This window comes from Dipodomys merriami, unplaced genomic scaffold (genome assembly GCF_024711535.1).
Source record: "Dipodomys merriami isolate MVZ:Mamm:240054 unplaced genomic scaffold, mDipMer1.0.p SCAF_128, whole genome shotgun sequence".
Lineage (NCBI taxonomy): Eukaryota > Metazoa > Chordata > Mammalia > Rodentia > Heteromyidae > Dipodomys > Dipodomys merriami.
In genome coordinates this window covers 3,028,081-3,044,691 of record NW_027202582.1, presented here as the reverse complement: position 1 = coordinate 3,044,691, position 16,611 = coordinate 3,028,081, and the positions used below count along the sequence as shown (strand labels likewise).

General features: G+C 52.9%; 1 protein-coding gene across 3 annotated transcripts in view; it reads left to right on the top strand.

The window, feature by feature from the left end:
• LOC138824351 (spectrin beta chain, non-erythrocytic 2-like) overlaps window positions 1-16,611 on the top strand; it is a 45,884-nt gene that overhangs the window by 18,572 nt on the left and 10,701 nt on the right. For all 3 annotated transcript variants that reach the window (XM_070018186.1, XM_070018187.1, XM_070018185.1), the window contains 13 exons: window positions 1,996-2,108; window positions 2,255-2,442; window positions 4,405-4,522; window positions 5,031-5,189; window positions 5,279-5,581; window positions 6,753-6,906; window positions 7,082-7,952; window positions 10,597-10,734; window positions 11,540-12,296; window positions 12,688-12,890; window positions 13,554-13,644; window positions 13,873-14,019; window positions 16,166-16,429. In XM_070018186.1, coding sequence (XP_069874287.1) covers window positions 1,996-2,108; window positions 2,255-2,442; window positions 4,405-4,522; window positions 5,031-5,189; window positions 5,279-5,581; window positions 6,753-6,906; window positions 7,082-7,952; window positions 10,597-10,734; window positions 11,540-12,296; window positions 12,688-12,890; window positions 13,554-13,644; window positions 13,873-14,019; window positions 16,166-16,429 — 3,506 coding nt within the window. The remainder of the gene's footprint in view (window positions 1-1,995; window positions 2,109-2,254; window positions 2,443-4,404; window positions 4,523-5,030; window positions 5,190-5,278; window positions 5,582-6,752; window positions 6,907-7,081; window positions 7,953-10,596; window positions 10,735-11,539; window positions 12,297-12,687; window positions 12,891-13,553; window positions 13,645-13,872; window positions 14,020-16,165; window positions 16,430-16,611) is intronic.

The window sequence follows — 16,611 nt, the reverse complement described above, 5'->3', positions numbered from 1 at the left end:
CAGGAGGCTGAGATCTGAGGATCGCGGTTCAAAGCCAGCCCGGGCAAGAAAGACCGTGAGACTCCTATCTCCAATAAACTACCAGAAAACCGGAAGTGGCGCTATAGCTCAAGTGGTAGAGCGCTCGCCTTGAGCTGAAGAGCTGAGGGACAGCACCCAGGCCCAGAGTTCAAGCCCCACGACCGACCAAAAAAAAAAAAGGAAGGGAAAGGAAGAAAAAAGTCTATAGGAAGATGGCTCTGGGTTCTATCCTAGCCCCATCCCAGAGCCAGCTTGTGACTTATAGCCAGTCTGTTAGCCTCTCTGTGCCTCGGTTTCCTCAAGTTTAAAATAAGAGGACTAGTTCATGTGCTCTTCGAGGACCTTACTTCTAAACTACTAGGGCTCTGAAGTAAAACTACCTAACTTTGAGATCTGAGCACTTGTCCTCAGCCAGCGTCCCGGCCCTTACTGTGTACCTGGCACTGCGCAGCATGTGACATGCTTTAATTAATTGAGTCCTTACAAACCCCTCTGAAATCAGAACCATTATTATCCTTAGTTTATGGAAGAGAAGGCAGGGCTTATAAAGGTCAATTGATGGGCTGGGAAGGTGGCTCAGTGGTAGAGTGCTTGCCTTGCATGCATGAGGCCTTGGGTTCGATTCCTCAGCACCACATAAGCAGAAAAAAAAAAGCCAGAAGTGGCGCTGTGGCTCAAGTGGTAGAGTGCTAGCCTTGAGCTGAAGGGCTGATGGACAGCACCCAGGCCCAGAGTTCAGGCCCCACGACTGGACCAAAAAAAAAAACAAACCAAAAAGGTCAATTGATTTGCCCAAGGTCACACAGTTGGCAGAGCTGGATTCTTGTTCAGCAAGCCTGGCTCCAGAGTTCAGGTCCTCTTCACCTCTGCAGAGCAGAACTATCTGGGCTTAGCCAGTAAAGGAAAGGTGAGCTCTCACCTCGTTGTCAAGTGTGGATCTCAGTCACTGCCTCCTTTTCCTGGGCCACCCATAGTAACCCTATCTCCTCTGTCCAGGATGATAAGCTTCGGCTGTCTGGGACAAAAGTAGTGGTAGTGCAGCATTCCTAGACCAGACTTTAAGAAGCCTGGCTATGATGTAAAGTGTGAAGTAAAACTAAGTGTTCTGTCTGTGACGTGTGAGATGATGTTGGTAGCCGTGTGAATGACTTGGGATGCCTGTGGGAATGCTTTCAGAAGTGTGGAGGGGCTTCCAGTCTCATAGTACTACTTCCAGTAGGACCAAATCTGGTTCAATTCAGAAAACCCAGGGATTCCAAGTCATAGCCTTGGTCTAGTGATGGAGGCTGTCTGAGCTTGAAGGATGCGCTCCTGCTTGGACAGACCTTGGCTGAGCTTTGGGATCAAGACTGGAAACAGCTCCATGGTGGTGCTGACAGCTGGCCTCCCTCCCTACTCTGTTGCATCTGGAGTCAGTAGGCTTAGTTGTTTTGTTTTTTGTTTTTTTATCGGTCACGGGACTTGAACTCTGGGCCTGGGAGCTTTCTTTCAGCTCTTCAGCTCAAGGCAAGCGCTCTACCACTTGAGCCACAGTACCACTTCCAGTAGGCTTAGTTTGTACCTGCTGTCCCACTGTCCCTGAAGCTGTCAACTTAGGTTTCTGTAAGTCTGTGACCCATCTCCAAATGGACAGACTGTTTCTTGACTTGCTTTTGGCTGTCCCCCCTCTCTCCTCTCCAAACAAGTTTGTCCACTAGGTATACTCAGCCAAAGCCTCCTAGGCTTCTAGGTTTTATTCTCAGCTTGGGGGGCCCTTCTCATGTCTAGGAGAAAGAAAAACAAAAGGGGAGCTTGGTTTTAGGCCCCTTTCGTGGAAATGGTTGAGCTGTGACTTGGCTCTGAAGAGGGCCAGAAAAAAATACCAGCCTTAAAGGGCTGGGATCCTGGGTACGCGGGAAGTGATTCGGGTTTTGGGCCTACTGCTGGGACGCGGGTTTCTGGTGTCTGCCTGACCCGAGGGGTCCTTTTCTTCAGATGTGAATGTGGACCAACCAGATGAGAAATCCATCATTACATACGTGGCTACCTACTACCACTATTTCTCCAAGATGAAGGCCTTGGCTGTAGAAGGCAAAAGAATTGGCAAGGTAATCCCTCCTCCCCCTCCCAGCCATACACACACTGTGATGCAGTAGGTGGAAAGGGTGGAGGGGGCAGGGCCCAGGTCTTACTCCTGTAAAGCCTAGATGCAGGACCGGGCAGTTCACCAAGCCTCCCATCTCCTGTCTCCCAGGTGCTGGACCACGCCATGGAGGCAGAACGCCTAGTGGAAAAGTATGAGTCCCTGGCCTCAGAACTGCTGCAGTGGATTGAGCAAACCATTGTGACCCTCAATGACCGGCAGCTGGCCAACTCTCTCAGTGGGGTCCAGAACCAGCTTCAGTCCTTCAATTCCTACCGCACAGTGGAGAAGCCACCCAAGTAGGTGCCCCTGGGTTTCACCCTGCTGGGACATGCCTGCCCTGAGCCGGGCTCACATAAAGGGAAGCCAAAATTAGGGCAGCCTTTTGGGGAGGATTATTTGGCAGTGCATAAGTGCTTCAGAGGTGCATTTACCCCAGCTCAAAGCACTGCAGACAAACATAGTTGGTCCAAAACACATTTTAAATGACTGAAGCTGTTTTTAAAAAGTACACTGTGGAAAGGTTTGCTCGGGTGTGCCGAGTCATTGCAGTCCATCAGGTGAGGCTACTAGTGCCCCTGTCTTGGGTCTTAGCACCCAGTCCTCCCACGGGAACAGGCAGAGCATAGCCAGCCTTGGGAGGACGGTTGGGAACGTGAGCCTTGCAGAGGTGGCTTTTGTTTTGTTTTTTTTAATGATTTATATATTTTAGCAATTATCTGATTTTACATGTGGACTTGCTGTTTTCAGTTTTGTTTTGTTTTTTTGTCGGTTGTGGGGCCTGAACTCTGGGCCTGGGCGCTGTCCCTCAGCTCTTCAGCTCAAGGCTAGCACTCTACCACTTGAGCCACAGTGCCAATTCCGGCTTTTTCTGCTTACGTAGTGCTGAGGAATCAAACCCAGGGCCTCATGCTTGTGAGGCAAGCACTCTACCACTGAGCTACCTTCCCAGCCCCTGTTTGCAGTTCTGTATAGCACATGCTAAAGCTTTTGTTGTTACTGTTGATATTTGGGGGGGGTGGGGTGTTTTCTTTTGTGCCAAGAAGTAAGCTTGGATTCAGGGCCTCCAGTTCTGACTCCGTCTTTTGCTCAGGGATAGTGCTCCACCTCTTGAGGCACACCCCTATTTCTGGCTTTTTTTGGTGGCTAGTTGGAGATAAGAGTCCCATGGATTTCTCTGCCCAGGCTGGTTTGAACCTCAATTCTCAGATCTAACCTCCTGAATAGCTAGGATTAAAGATGTGAGCTTGTGTCTGCTTGCCTGCCTGCCTGCCTTCCTTCTTTCCTTCCTTCCTTCCTTCCTTCTTTCCTCCCTCCCTCCTTCTCTTCCTTCTTTTTTTTGTCAGCTATAGGGCTTGAGCTTTTGCTTAAGGCTAGTGCTCTACCACTTTGAGCTGTAGCACCATTTCTGGTTTTCTGGTAGTTGATTGGAGATAAGTATCAGGGACTTTCCTGCTTGGGCTGACTTTGAACCTGTCTCAGATCTCAGCCTCCTGAGTAGCTAGGATTACAGGCATGAGCCACCAGTGCTTGGCTTCCCTTTTTTTTTTTTTTCTAATCATTGAGTTCTTTTGGAGTTATGTGTCAGCTCCAAAACTAAATATTAATCCAGTAAACAACCATTCTCATATAGTACGGGGAAATGATTTGAGCTGTACCCTTTGCCTGAATATTCAACAAAGATGTAGCTAGCTTCAAGGATGTTCATCAATGTGAGCTTCATGAAAGAAAAATTAGTCATGAGACACTACAGAAAATAGTATCAAAGAAATGCTTTTATTGACATGAAAAATAATTGGAGAAACATGCTCAAAGTGTTCTTTGTGGGCCACAGAGAAGAAAATGCTTAAGAGCCAAGAGTTCAAATCCTAGCTCTAATATTTAACAGGTTTGAATATTGGGCAACTTATTTAACCTTCCTATGCCTCAATTTTCTCAACCAGAAAATGAGGGATACTCAGAGAGCGAGTGCTAGCCCAATTCACAGCAAGTGAGTTCTTGATGCGTTAGAAGTGGCTATGCTGGCACCCCAGCCGCAATCAACACTGTGTACAAGGGCTCCTGTGGTCGTCATTTCTCTGTGGTTTTTAATTACATTGAAATGTTCTTTGGGTTTGCCAGTATTTTCTGGGTTGCTTGCAAAGACTATGTATTGGTTTTGTGAGAAGAAAAGGACACAGGACACTCTGTGTTGTAAAGTCAACTTCCTGGGCCCCTGTGGCCATTGCCTCTGATGCTAACTTGCCCCCCGCCCACCTCAGGTTCACCGAGAAGGGGAATTTGGAGGTGCTGCTCTTCACCATCCAGAGCAAACTGCGGGCCAACAACCAGAAGGTCTACACGCCCCGAGAGGGTCGGCTCATCTCCGACATCAATAAGGTCTGTGACCTGCCATGCTGTCCCACAGATGACAGCCCTTGGCGGTCCCTGGCCCAGACACCTTTCATATCTGCCCTAACCTAGGGCCCTTGTCACCTCCCCTGAGCCCCACTACCATTACTAGATTCTCCATCCCACTGCAGCCACCCCTGTTGGGACTCTGGTGTCACTCCTTTCCGTTCTCATTCTTCATACAGGTTCACATGAGAAATCATGCTCCACACAGCCCCAACTCTCTCTATTTATAAGTTTTCACAAGTATTTTATAAGCATAATAACAAAATAAGAATCTCCCATAGTCCTGCCACTGCCATCTTGGCCCTTGTCCAGAAGCAAACGTGTTTCTTACATGGCTGCAGGCCACGCCCAGCACCTCTCATTCCTGTAAAAGCCTTACTGACTGCAGTCAGACCCATGCTAGACCCCGCCACCAGGGGACTTTGCTGGGCCTTAGCTCTGCTGACCGTCCTCCCTGACCCTGTCTGCTCCTCTTGTCTGCACTGCACAGGCCTGGGAGCGGCTGGAGAAAGCTGAGCATGAGCGTGAGCTGGCCCTGCGCACAGAGCTGATCCGCCAGGAGAAGCTGGAGCAGCTGGCCGCACGCTTCGATCGCAAGGCCGCCATGCGGGAGACCTGGCTCAGCGAGAACCAGCGCCTTGTGTCCCAGGTAGGATGCAAGGGGGAAGAAATAGACTGCAGGGTGGAGAGGAGCTGAAACACCACATCCATCACCTCCCTTCCTGGCCTCTGCCACAGGACAACTTTGGGCTGGAGCTGGCGGCCGTGGAGGCAGCGGTGCGGAAGCACGAAGCCATCGAGACAGACATTGTGGCCTACAGTGGCCGGGTGCAGGCCGTGGATGCGGTGGCCGCAGAGCTGGCAGCTGAGCGCTATCACGACATCAAGCGCATCTCTGCTCGGCAGCACAACGTGGCCAGGCTCTGGGACTTCCTGCGGCAGATGGTGGCCGCCCGGCGGGAGCGGCTTCTCCTCAACCTGGAGCTGCAGAAGGTGTTTCAGGACCTGCTCTACCTCATGGACTGGATGGCAGAGATGAAGGTAGTTGGCCATCCCTCCCTGGTGGGGCTCAGGTGGGCGGGAGTCCTGGGGGTGTTGCTACAGTGCCTTAACTCCACCACTGAGCCCAGCTCTGTAGAGCACATGCCAGTGCAGGGGGAGGACATCCCAGTTCTAATAAAACATGGGCTCAGGGAGACTAGACTAAGTGTGGTATGGGATGAGAAGAAAGACTATAGCTATGTGAGGCTGTGGAAAGAGATGAAGGAGGGAGCAGAGCCAGGTACGGTGGCTCAGGCCTGTCATCCCTAGCACTTGGGAGGTTGAGGCTAGAGGATGACGAGTTCAAAGCCAGCCTAGGCTACATAGCAAGAGCCTGCCCATAAAAAAGTGATAGAAGGAGTGAGATTGATTGGAATATGTTGTAAACATGTGTGCAAAGGTAACTGTGAAATCCCCTGGAATAACTAATATAAGATAGATCAACTCAAAACTGGGACTGGAGATACAGCCCAGTGATAGAGTACTTGCCTAACATGCTCGAGCCCCTAGGATCTCGGGGAGTAAAGCGGGAGCTGCCAGTTGACTTAGTGCATTATAGGCCTGGTCAAGGAGTTTGGATTTTTTTCCCTAAGTAACACAGAGCATTTGAGGTGCTCAGGAGGTTTTGGGGAAGGGAGAGATAGGATTCTGTCTTCCGTTTTGAGAAGTAGCTTGGATACATTGTGCAGAAGGCCTGAGTGGCTGCACACAGAGCAGTCAGGCGCAGCTGCAGTTTACTAGGGAAGAGCTGAGGGCAGGTCTGGGAGACACAGTGAAGGGTGCTGGGGTGCTGCGGCAGAGCTGGGATTCTAGGGCTGAGAAGATGAGTCACAGCAAAGATCCTGGGAGCATGATTTAGTTGGAAAGTTGTTCCACGCAGGAGAGGATGCTGAGGACAGGGAGCCAGCGCTGGGGCAGAACTTGGACATTGTGTGTGTGTGTGTGTGTGTGTGTGTGTGTGTGTGTGTGTGTGTGTGTGTGTGTGTGTGTGTGTGTGTGTGTGTGTGTGTGTGTGGAGAGAGAGAGAGAAAGCGAGAGAGAGAGCTCAGGCGTGCTCACTAGGGCACAACACTGCGGTTGTCTTAAGGGGATGGAAGGAAGAGGAGGGAGTGAGATTGGCATGTGCACCTGGTTAGGAGTTGGGCACAAGCTTGCTGTGTACGCCTGGCAGGGCCGGCTGCAGTCTCAGGACCTGGGCAAGCACCTGGCCGGAGTGGAGGACCTGCTGCAGCTGCATGAGCTGGTGGAAGCAGACATTGCTGTGCAGGCTGAGAGGGTGCGGGCCGTCAGTGCCTCTGCCCTGCGCTTCTGCGACCCCGGGAAAGGTGAAAATGGGAAGGCAGAGGCCTTGGGCAGGGAAACCTGGAGACAGGAGAGCCTGTGGGAGGATGAGTGATGACAGCTAGGGCCAGGGAGGGAAGTCTATCAGGGCAGGTAAGGGGGTTCCTCACTGGGATGGGAAACAGGCAGAGCTCTTGATCTCTGGCCTGACTTTTCCAGAATACAGACCATGTGACCCACAGCTGGTGTCGGAGCGGGTAGCCAACCTGGAGCAGAGCTATGAGGCCCTGTGTGAGCTGGCAGCAGCCCGACGGGCCCGCCTGGAGGAGTCGCGGCGCCTGTGGCGGTTCCTCTGGGAGGTGGGCGAGACGGAGGCCTGGGTGCGGGAGCAGCAGCACCTCCTGGCCTCGGCCGACACAGGTCGGGACCTGACAGGTGCCCTCCGCCTGCTCAATAAGCACACGGCTCTGCGTGGGGAGATGAGCGGCCGGCTGGGGCCCCTGAAGCTCACTCTGGAGCAAGGCCAGCAGCTGGTTGCTGAGGGCCACCCTGGAGCCAGCCAGGCTGCTGCCCGCGCAGCCGAGCTCCAGGCCCAGTGGGAACGGCTGGAGGCCCTGGCCGAGGAGCGTGCCCAGCGGCTGGCACAGGCCGCCAGCCTTTACCAGTTCCAGGCAGATGCAAACGACATGGAGGCCTGGTTGGTGGATGCATTGCGCCTGGTTTCCAGCCCTGAGGTCGGGCACGATGAGTTCTCCACACAGGCCCTGGCCAGGCAGCACCGGGCCTTGGAAGAGGAGATCCGAGGCCACCGGCCCACCCTGGATGCCTTGAGGGAGCAGGCCGCAGCCCTGCCGCCCGCACTGAGCCACACAGCTGAGGTGCAGGGCAGAGTGCCTGCTCTGGAGCAGCACTACGAGGAGCTGCAGGCCCGGGCGGGTGAGCGGGCGCGGGCCCTGGAGGCCGCCCTGGCACTCTACACTATGCTCAGCGAGGCGGGAGCCTGTGGGCTCTGGGTGGAGGAGAAGGAGCAGTGGCTCAACGGCATGGCCCTGCCTGAGCGCCTGGAGGACCTGGAGGTGGTGCAGCAGAGGTAAGACCTGAGAGCTCCCAAAGGGCGCAGTGCCTGGGAGCTGAGGCGGGTACGGGGGCTGCCTGCTCCCACTGTCAGCTGCCCACTACGCGCCTTGAGCCTTAACTACAGCCCTCTGAGTCAGTCTCAATGATTGCTTTTAGGATTTTGTTTTGTGATGGTAATGAGGTTTGAACCTAGGGTCTTGAACCTAAGCAGGTTTTCAACCACTTTAGCCATGCCCCAAGCATTCTGCTTTTTTTTCTGGGGAATTCAGGACCTTATGCTCACTCAGCTTGTTTGGCTGACACTTTACCACTTGGGTCACGCTCCAGCACTGCTTTGTGCTGGTTACTTTGAAAACAGAATCTCATGGACTTTTCTGCCCAGGCTGGTTTCAAACTGTAATCCTCCAGAGCTCAGCCTCTCCTGAGTAGTTAGGATTATCAAGGTGAAACACTGGTGCCTGGCTAACTCCTTGCCTTTAGTTTTATTTAAAATGTTGGACATAGTCAAAAGTAGAGGCTGTATTATGACAAGATCTATGCACCCGTCACCGAGATTCCATTATTGTCAGCATATTGCTCTATTTGATTCATTTCCTTTCTAAAAAGCAAGTCCCCATGGGCTGGGAAGGTGGCTCAGTGGTAGAGTGCTTGCCTCACATGCATGAGGCCCTGGGCTTGAGTCCTCCATACTGCATAAGCAGAAAAAGCCAGAAGTGGCTCTGTGGCTCAAGTGGTAGAGCGCTAGCCTTCAGCTGAAGAGCTGAGGGACAGCGCCCAAGCGCAGAGTTCAGGCCCCATGACTAACAAAACAAAACAAACAAAAAAACGAGTCCCCAGTGTTATCATTTCACTCTTGTATTTCCCAGTAGCCCCTTTAAAAAAGATGAAGTAGCCAGGCGTTGGTGGCTCACGCCTGCAATCCTAACTACTCTGGAGGTTAAGATCTGAAGATTGCAGTTCAAAGCCAGCTTGGGCTGAAAAGCCCCCATGAGACTTTTATCTCCAATTAACTACCAAAAAAAAAAAAACAAACCAGAAGTGGTGCTATGGCTCAAAGTGGTACAGTGCCAGCCTTGAGCAAAATTGCTTAGAGATAGCGCCCAAGCCCCACAACAGACAAAAAAATGAAAAGAGAAAGTGTTCCTAGCAACAACATTGCTTTTTAATTGTGGATTGAGTTATAGTAGCTGAGACTTTGAAATTACCAATGTTTTTAGGCAAACATACTGATTAATCTCTCATGCAATTGCATTATTCATGAAATAATAAATATTGAAGTAATTTAGAAAGTACATTTTTCTAACAGCACCTCAATACCATTATCAAATACAACAAAACTACCAATTCCTTGATATCACCTACTACCGGTCCTTAAATTTCCTCATGGTTCTAAATGTATTCTAAATGTGTTCTAAATGTGTCATTGCATTTTTTATTTTTTATTTTTTGTCGGTGGTGGGGCTTGAACTCTGGGCTTGGGTGCTATCCCTGCACTCTCCAGCTCAAGGCGAGCGCTCTACCACTTGAGCCACAGTGCCACTTCTGGTTTTCTAGTGGTTTATTGGAGATAAGAATCTCATGGACTTTTCTGCCTGGGCTGGCTTTGAACCGTGATCCTCAGATCTCAGCCTCCTGAGTAGCTAGGATTACAGGTGTGAGCCACCGGCGCTGGCCATTGCATTTGTTTGTTTGTTTGTTTGTTTGTTTGCAAGATATCCTATTTCAGGGCTTGACAAACTACAACCCTTGGGGCTAGCTGTGATACAATAAAGCTTTGTTGGAGCAGAGCGATGCCTGCTCATGGGCCTAACTTCTGTGTGTGCCTACCTCACACTGCAGAACTGAGGAGATATGACAGGCTGGGGCTGAAAAACATATCACCATGTTTTACAAGGTGTGTGTGTGTGTGTGTGTGTGTGTGTGTGTGTGTGTGTGTGTGTGTGTGTGTGTGTGTGTGTGTGTGTGTGTGTGTGTGTGTGTGTGTGTGTGTGTGTGTGTGTGTGTGTGTGTGTGTGTGTGTGTGTGTGTGTGTGTGTGTGTGTGTGTGTGTTGGTGCCAGTACTGGAGCTTGAACTCAGGGCCTGGGCACTGTCCCTTAACTTTTTCACTTAAGGCTAGCACTCTGCCACTTGAGCCACAGCTTCACTTCCAGCTTTTTGGTGGTTAGTTGGAGATAAGAGTCTCTCAGCCTTGTGGGTAGCTAGGCTTCCAGGCTTGAGCCACATTTGTAGACCCTCCCCTATTAGAATGTCAGCTGTCCCTGGAAGAAGGCATGTTTTACAACTTTATCAATCAGACACATTTTTTATTATCCCTTCCTTTGCTTATTGTCTGAGGATGGGGCCTGGGCAGCTGGCTAAGGGGGAGCCCCAGGAGGAGCAGCAAGGTCCTGGTAAAGGTGAGGGTCCTGGCAATGCCAGGGTGGAGTTGGGCTTGTGCAGTTCCTGACCTTTGACCTTCTGAGCATCCCTAGGAATAGTTTTCCTCCTAGAGTTGGGAGGGTTGGAGGTTCCTCTCCTGTAGGCCAAGAAGGGCAGAGAGGCCAGGACAGAAGCCTCGTGCTGATGGAGTGGTGTTCCTCTGGGTGTCTCTAAAGGACGAGCCTGGTGCCTCACTGCCTCTCCCTGCTCAAGCCCTGCTCTCTTATCCCCACCCAGGTTCGAGACCCTGGAGCCTGAAATGAATGCCCTGGCTGCGAGAATTACTGCGGTGAATGACATTGCTGAGCAGTTGCTACAGGCCAACCCACCAGGCAAGGACCGCATTGTCAACACCCAGGAGCAGCTCAATCACAGGTGGGCTTTGAGGGATGGGGCAGCGCGGGCACCTGAGAAAGACTGCCGCAGCTGGGGATGGCAACTGGAAGAGTTCTGCAGGATGCGATGGGGGCTAGAAAGGAGGAAGGGGATATGTTGGGAGAGGGAAAGCAATGAACGAGCAAAGTCAAGGTAGTCCAATGAGACTGGAGACTGATAGGAAGCCATTCAGAAAAGGAGTCAGAAGTTCACACCTGTAATCAGGAAGCTCACAGTTCCAAAGTAGCTCAAGTTCAAGCCCCAGTACCTGCAAAAGTAAACATTAAAAATAAATAAGCCACACAAGATTTGATCTCACTCTAAAAAAGGGCGGAGTTTTAGCTCTTTGGTAGGGCAGCTGTGTAGGAAACATGAGGTCCTGGGTTCAAAACCAAGTACCATCAGAGAGAAAAGGTGAGGGTCAGGATGGAGGACAGCTTCTTTCCAAAAGCAGGTGGTTGCCGGGCGCTGGTGGCTCACGCCTGTAATCCTAGCTACTCAAGAGGTGAGATCTGAGGATCGCAGTTCAAAGCCAGCCCGGGCAGGAGAGACCATGAGACTCCTATCTCCAATAAACCACCAGAAAACCGGAAGTGGCGCTGTAGCTCAAGTGGTAGAGCGCTAGCCTTGAGCTGAAGAGCTGAGGGACAGCGCCCAGGCCCAGAGTTCAGGCCCCACGACTGACAAAAAAAAAAAAGCAGGTGGTTTATCTAAGACAGGGCAGTAGGAAAGACGCTTCCAGATATATGTGGCTAGGACTGGAAAGTGAGCAGCTCCAGATGCCAGAGCTGCCCTGGCCTTGCAGGTGGCGGCAGTTTCGGTCCCTGGCAGACGGCAAGAAGGCAGCACTGACCTCCGCGCTGAGCATCCAGAACTATCACCTAGAGTGCACAGAGACCCAGGCCTGGATGCGAGAAAAGACCAAGGTCATCGAGTCCACGCAGGGCCTGGGCAATGACCTGGCGGGGGTGCTGGCTCTGCAGCGGAAGCTGGCAGGCACCGAGCGAGATCTGGAGGCCATCGCTGCCCGAGTGGGTGAATTGACCAGAGAGGCAGATGCCTTAGCCGCCGGCCATCCAGCCCAAGCCTCTGCCATCAATACAAGGCTTGGAGAGGTGCAGACGGGCTGGGAGGACCTGCGTGCCACCATGCGACGCCGAGAGGAGTCCCTGGGCGAAGCGCGGCGGCTGCAAGATTTCCTGCGCAGCTTGGATGACTTCCAGGCATGGCTGGGCCGGACACAGACGGCCGTGGCCTCTGAGGAAGGGCCAGCCACGCTGCCCGAGGCAGAGGCCCTCCTGGCCCAACACGCAGCCCTGCGAGGAGAGGTGGAGCGGGCCCAGGGCGAGTATCATCGCCTGCGGGCCTTGGGCGAGGAGGTGACCCGAGACCAGGCGGATCCCCAGTGCCTCTTCCTCCGCCAGCGACTAGAGGCCCTAGGAACCGGCTGGGAGGAGCTGGGCCGCATGTGGGAGAGCAGACAGGGCCGGCTGGCCCAGGCCCACGGCTTCCAGGGGTTCCTGCGGGATGCTCGCCAGGCCGAGGGGGTGCTCAGCAGCCAGGTGAGAGTCCAGGAGGCTAGAGCCCTGGAAGAAGAGAAAAATGGGGAGGAAAAATGAAGTAGTTGAGGAAGCGGCATGGCAGGCAGGGTGTCAGAAGGCTGGGAGTGATGAATTCAAATGTGTCTTACTCAAATCAACTGTAGAAGAAAGAAAAGACATGCCTAGTCGTATAACTATTTAAAAGAAATGAAACTAGAGCAGGATTTACACTGGTGAGGTCCCACAGCTCAGCTCCTTGGGCCTTCGTCAGAGGGGCCCCTTCACAGCCCTCTGGCTATCTTGCCCATGCCCAGCCTGGCCCCTCCCTTTCAGACGTGTCTCTGGGTGGGCCCCTCATGGGGGTGGGGTCTGTGTGCTTGAGAAGTGACCTGAGACCTCCCTTCCTGCACAGGAATATGTCCTGTCCCACACGGAGATGCCGGGGACGCTCCAGGCTGCAGACGCTGCCATCAAAAAGCTGGAGGACTTCATGAGCACCATGGAGGCCAGTGGAGAGCGCATCCGCGGCCTCTTGGAGGCCGGGCGCCAGCTGGTGTCCGAGGGCAACATCCACTCCGAGAAGATCCAGGAGAAGGCAGACTCCATCGAGAGGAGGTGCTGTGGAGACAGTGGGCAGGAGGGCGGAGCAGGGGGATGGGGGGGCGCGCGCAGGCCAGGGGAATAAGTGAAGACAAAGATGGGCCTCAAAGATGGAGACGCGGCACGGGCCACAGCTGTCTGGCATTTGGCAGGGACTTGGAGGCTGACAACAACACAGAAAAGGAAGATTGGGGTGCTTGGAGAGGGACTGCTCAGGGCACCAGGAGAGCCTTCTTCACCCACATCAGGGCAAAATGGAGCCTAATAGAATGGCAGCCTGGAAATCAGATTTCTGGAGTGTCCTGTGGGGCCCCCAAGACACACCACCTGTATAAGATGAGGGCCTCTAAGCAAGTTCAAGAGTTATCACTGGCCAGGCCAGTGGCTGGTTCATGTTCTAGGACAGCTGGGGTGGGGTGGGGGGATAGAGTGTGGGGTAGGGGGTAGGGGGGACGGAGGGGGGAGGAATACTCAAGATCCCAAATCAATTAACAAAAATATCAGAAAGTATAAATTGGAAAATGAAGTTCCAGCCCAGCCCAGCTGAGGGTATGCAGCCCAACTGGTAGAGCACCAGATTCTGAGTTCCAACCCCACTACTGCCAAGAAAAAGAAAAGATCCATAATCCTCTCATATCAAAGTCAAGAAGAAAGGTTAACGTGGGGCTGTCATTGTAGGCACAGAAAGAACCAAGAGGCAGTACAGCAGCTTTTGGGCCGCCTTCGGGACAACCGAGAGCAGCAGCACTTCCTGCAAGACTGTCATGAGGTGAGGCTCTCGTTCTCTGGTGCCCTGGCAGCGTTGCCAGGCTGCCTCCCTGGCCGGCTCCCCCTCCCCCAGCACCAAGCTGGCCATGGATCAAGTGCCTTGGGTGTCATCACAGCCCGGAGCACTCTTCATGCTTTCTTCCCATCTTTCCCATCTTCCTCCTCTCTCACCTCTTCTCCCAAAACATCCCTCCCTCCTCCCTCACCCCCTGCATTATGCTCCACCCAGCTCAAACTCTGGATTGATGAGAAGATGCTAACGGCCCAGGATGTGTCCTATGATGAGGCCCGCAACCTGCACACCAAGTGGCAGAAGCACCAGGCATTCATGGCTGAGCTGGCGGCCAACAAGGACTGGCTGGACAAGGTGGACAAGGTGAGCAAAGCAGCGAAGGTGCACCTTTGGACTACCTCTGGCAGGCCTAGGCTGCCTGGGACATGGTTCTTTTGCATTAGAGAGATGGGACAGGACTTCAGAATGTGAAAAGGTACAATAGAGGAGGAAGAGGAGGAGGAGGAGGAGGAGGAGAAGTAGGAAGAGGAGGTGGTAGAGGAGGAGGTGGAGGAGGTGGAGGAGGCGGCGGCAATTGAACCAAACTGGCTTTGATTAAACACTATAAGAGTTGCTATGTCTGAAGCAGAAGGACTCTCCTCAGCCAGGATCTAGGGCCAGATAGTAAATACTTCAGGCTTCGAGGGTCACAGAAGCTATTCGCTTCTGCTGTCATCACACAAAAGTAGCCATACAGAAGACATAAGGAGCATGACTGTCTCCCAATAAAGCTTTACTGACAAAAGCAGGCTGTGGGCCCAGTCTGCCTTATCTGCCATGGTTTGCCATTGGGAGGACCAGCCTCCCATGGAGCTCTGGCTTCATTGCTGAGGGTAGATGAAACAGCCTTCGTACTCAGCCGCTGTTCCTGGAGACCTTTAGTGTGCCAGCGCACAACCAGTGCTGCGTGGAATAGCCAGAGACGCCTCCCTTCCTCGAAGGTCATGGTCGATGGCCAGAGGAGACCAGTGCATTTTTTTGTTTGTTTTGTCAGTCGTGGGGCCTGAACTCTGGGCCTGGGCGCTGTCCCTCAGCTCTTCAGCTCTAGGCTAGCGCTCTACCACTTGAGCCACAGCACTACTTCTGGCTTTTTCTGTGTATGTGGTGCTGAGGAATTGAACCCAGGGCTTCATGCATGCAAGACAAGCATTCTACCACTGAGCCACTTTCTCAGCCCCAACCAGTGGATTTCTATGTGTTTCTATGTGTTCAGCAATGTTTATTGGTGCTATTTTAGTTCAAAGTGTCCTATTGGGTACTGAGTGGGGAGCAGAGGCGATGCCACCGCAGGCTACCGAGGAGAGGAACAGCTCTGTAGCCAGGCTTGTGAGCTGCTCCCACATGAACAGCTAAGGCAAATCCAGAGCAAATATGATGGGTACCATAAGACAGTCCATAAAGCCTGGGGTAGAGAGGCTGTGGGGGACTCTGGAGGCCAGTCAACCCAGCAGGAGTGCAGAATGGTGAAGGGGTGCCATGGAAGCAGAGGGGTGTGCTTTGAAGTGTTTCCAGCTGAAGGCTGGGAAACCACCAAACAGAAGCAACCGCTGGCACTCCATCCTGACAGCCAGTGGAAAATGCAGTGTCTGGGCTTGTGTTTGTTCCCAGAGACAGACCTGAAGTCCAAGTTCCGGGGCAGCCCACTTTCAGGAGAGGTGATCCCCGGAGCTGCAGGAGTGGCACAGTCCAGGCAGGGAGCATCCGGGCTGCCGTGTAGCTAAGTGGTAGTAGGTGTATGTTTAGCATGTCCAAGGCCCAGGTTCCAGCACAAAGAGGTGGAGGGAGGAAGGGAGAGAGGAAGGAAGGAAGGAAAGAAGGAAGGAAGGAAGGAGGGAGGGAGGGAGGGGAAGGGAAGGAAGGAGAGAGGGGAAGGGAAGGAAGGAGAGAGGGGAAGGGAAGGAAGGAGGGAGGGAGGGCAGGAAGGGAAGGGAGGGGAGGGGGGAAGGGAGGGGAGGGAGGGAGGGAGGGGAGGGAGGAAGAAAGGGAAGGAGGGAAGAAGGAAGGAAGGAGAGAAGGAAGGAAGGAAGGAGAGAAGGAAGGAAGGAAGAAAAAGGGAAGGGAAGGAAGGAACAAGTAGCACAGGAAGTTGAGAAAGGAGGTAGACCTCACTTGCGGAAGTTCAAGTAAGAAGTATTGTAGGTGAGAAACAGGAAATGAAAGCAGTCAAATCCATGTGCAACATAATGCCAGAAACCACCAGCACCCGGGAACTCCTTGCAATGGCTTCTTTATGGAGGGAAGTTAGGCTGGGACCTCTGGGGAGGTGGAGGGTGTCATCGGCAGTGCGGGCAGGCTGCTTACAAGGGCTCTGATGCCTCCAAGAAGGCTATGTCAATAAGTGGCCATGGAAATCTGGAATTATTTGCCACCCTTCAGTTTGCTCTGCCCTGTGTCCCTGGCCTGCCGTCAGCCCGTGACATGCAGTGGTGTCTAATTGTGGCACTTACCCCTTCCCTGTCCTGCCACCCAGGAAGGGCGGGAGCTGACTCTGGAGAAGCCAGAGCTGAAAGCTTTGGTGTCGGAGAAGCTGGAGGACCTGCACAAGCGCTGGGATGAGCTGGAGACCACCACCCAGGCCAAGGCCCGCAGCCTCTTTGATGCCAACAGGGCCGAGCTGTTTTCCCAGAGCTGCTCCGCCCTGGAGAGCTGGCTGGAGAGCCTGCAGGCCCAGCTGCACTCCGACGACTACGGCAAGGACCTCACCAGTGTCAACATCCTGCTTAAGAAGCAGCAGGTAGGTTAGGTGCGGGAAGAAGAATGGAAGAAGGGAAAAAGAAAGCAGTTTCCTCAAGAGCCTAAGTCATCCTAAGGTCGTCCGAAGGCCTGGCAGGTGACATGTTTTGTTATTTTTTTATTTCTATTTTCTTATAAAGGTGCTGTACAGAGATGTTATAGTTACAACAATGTTTTGTCATT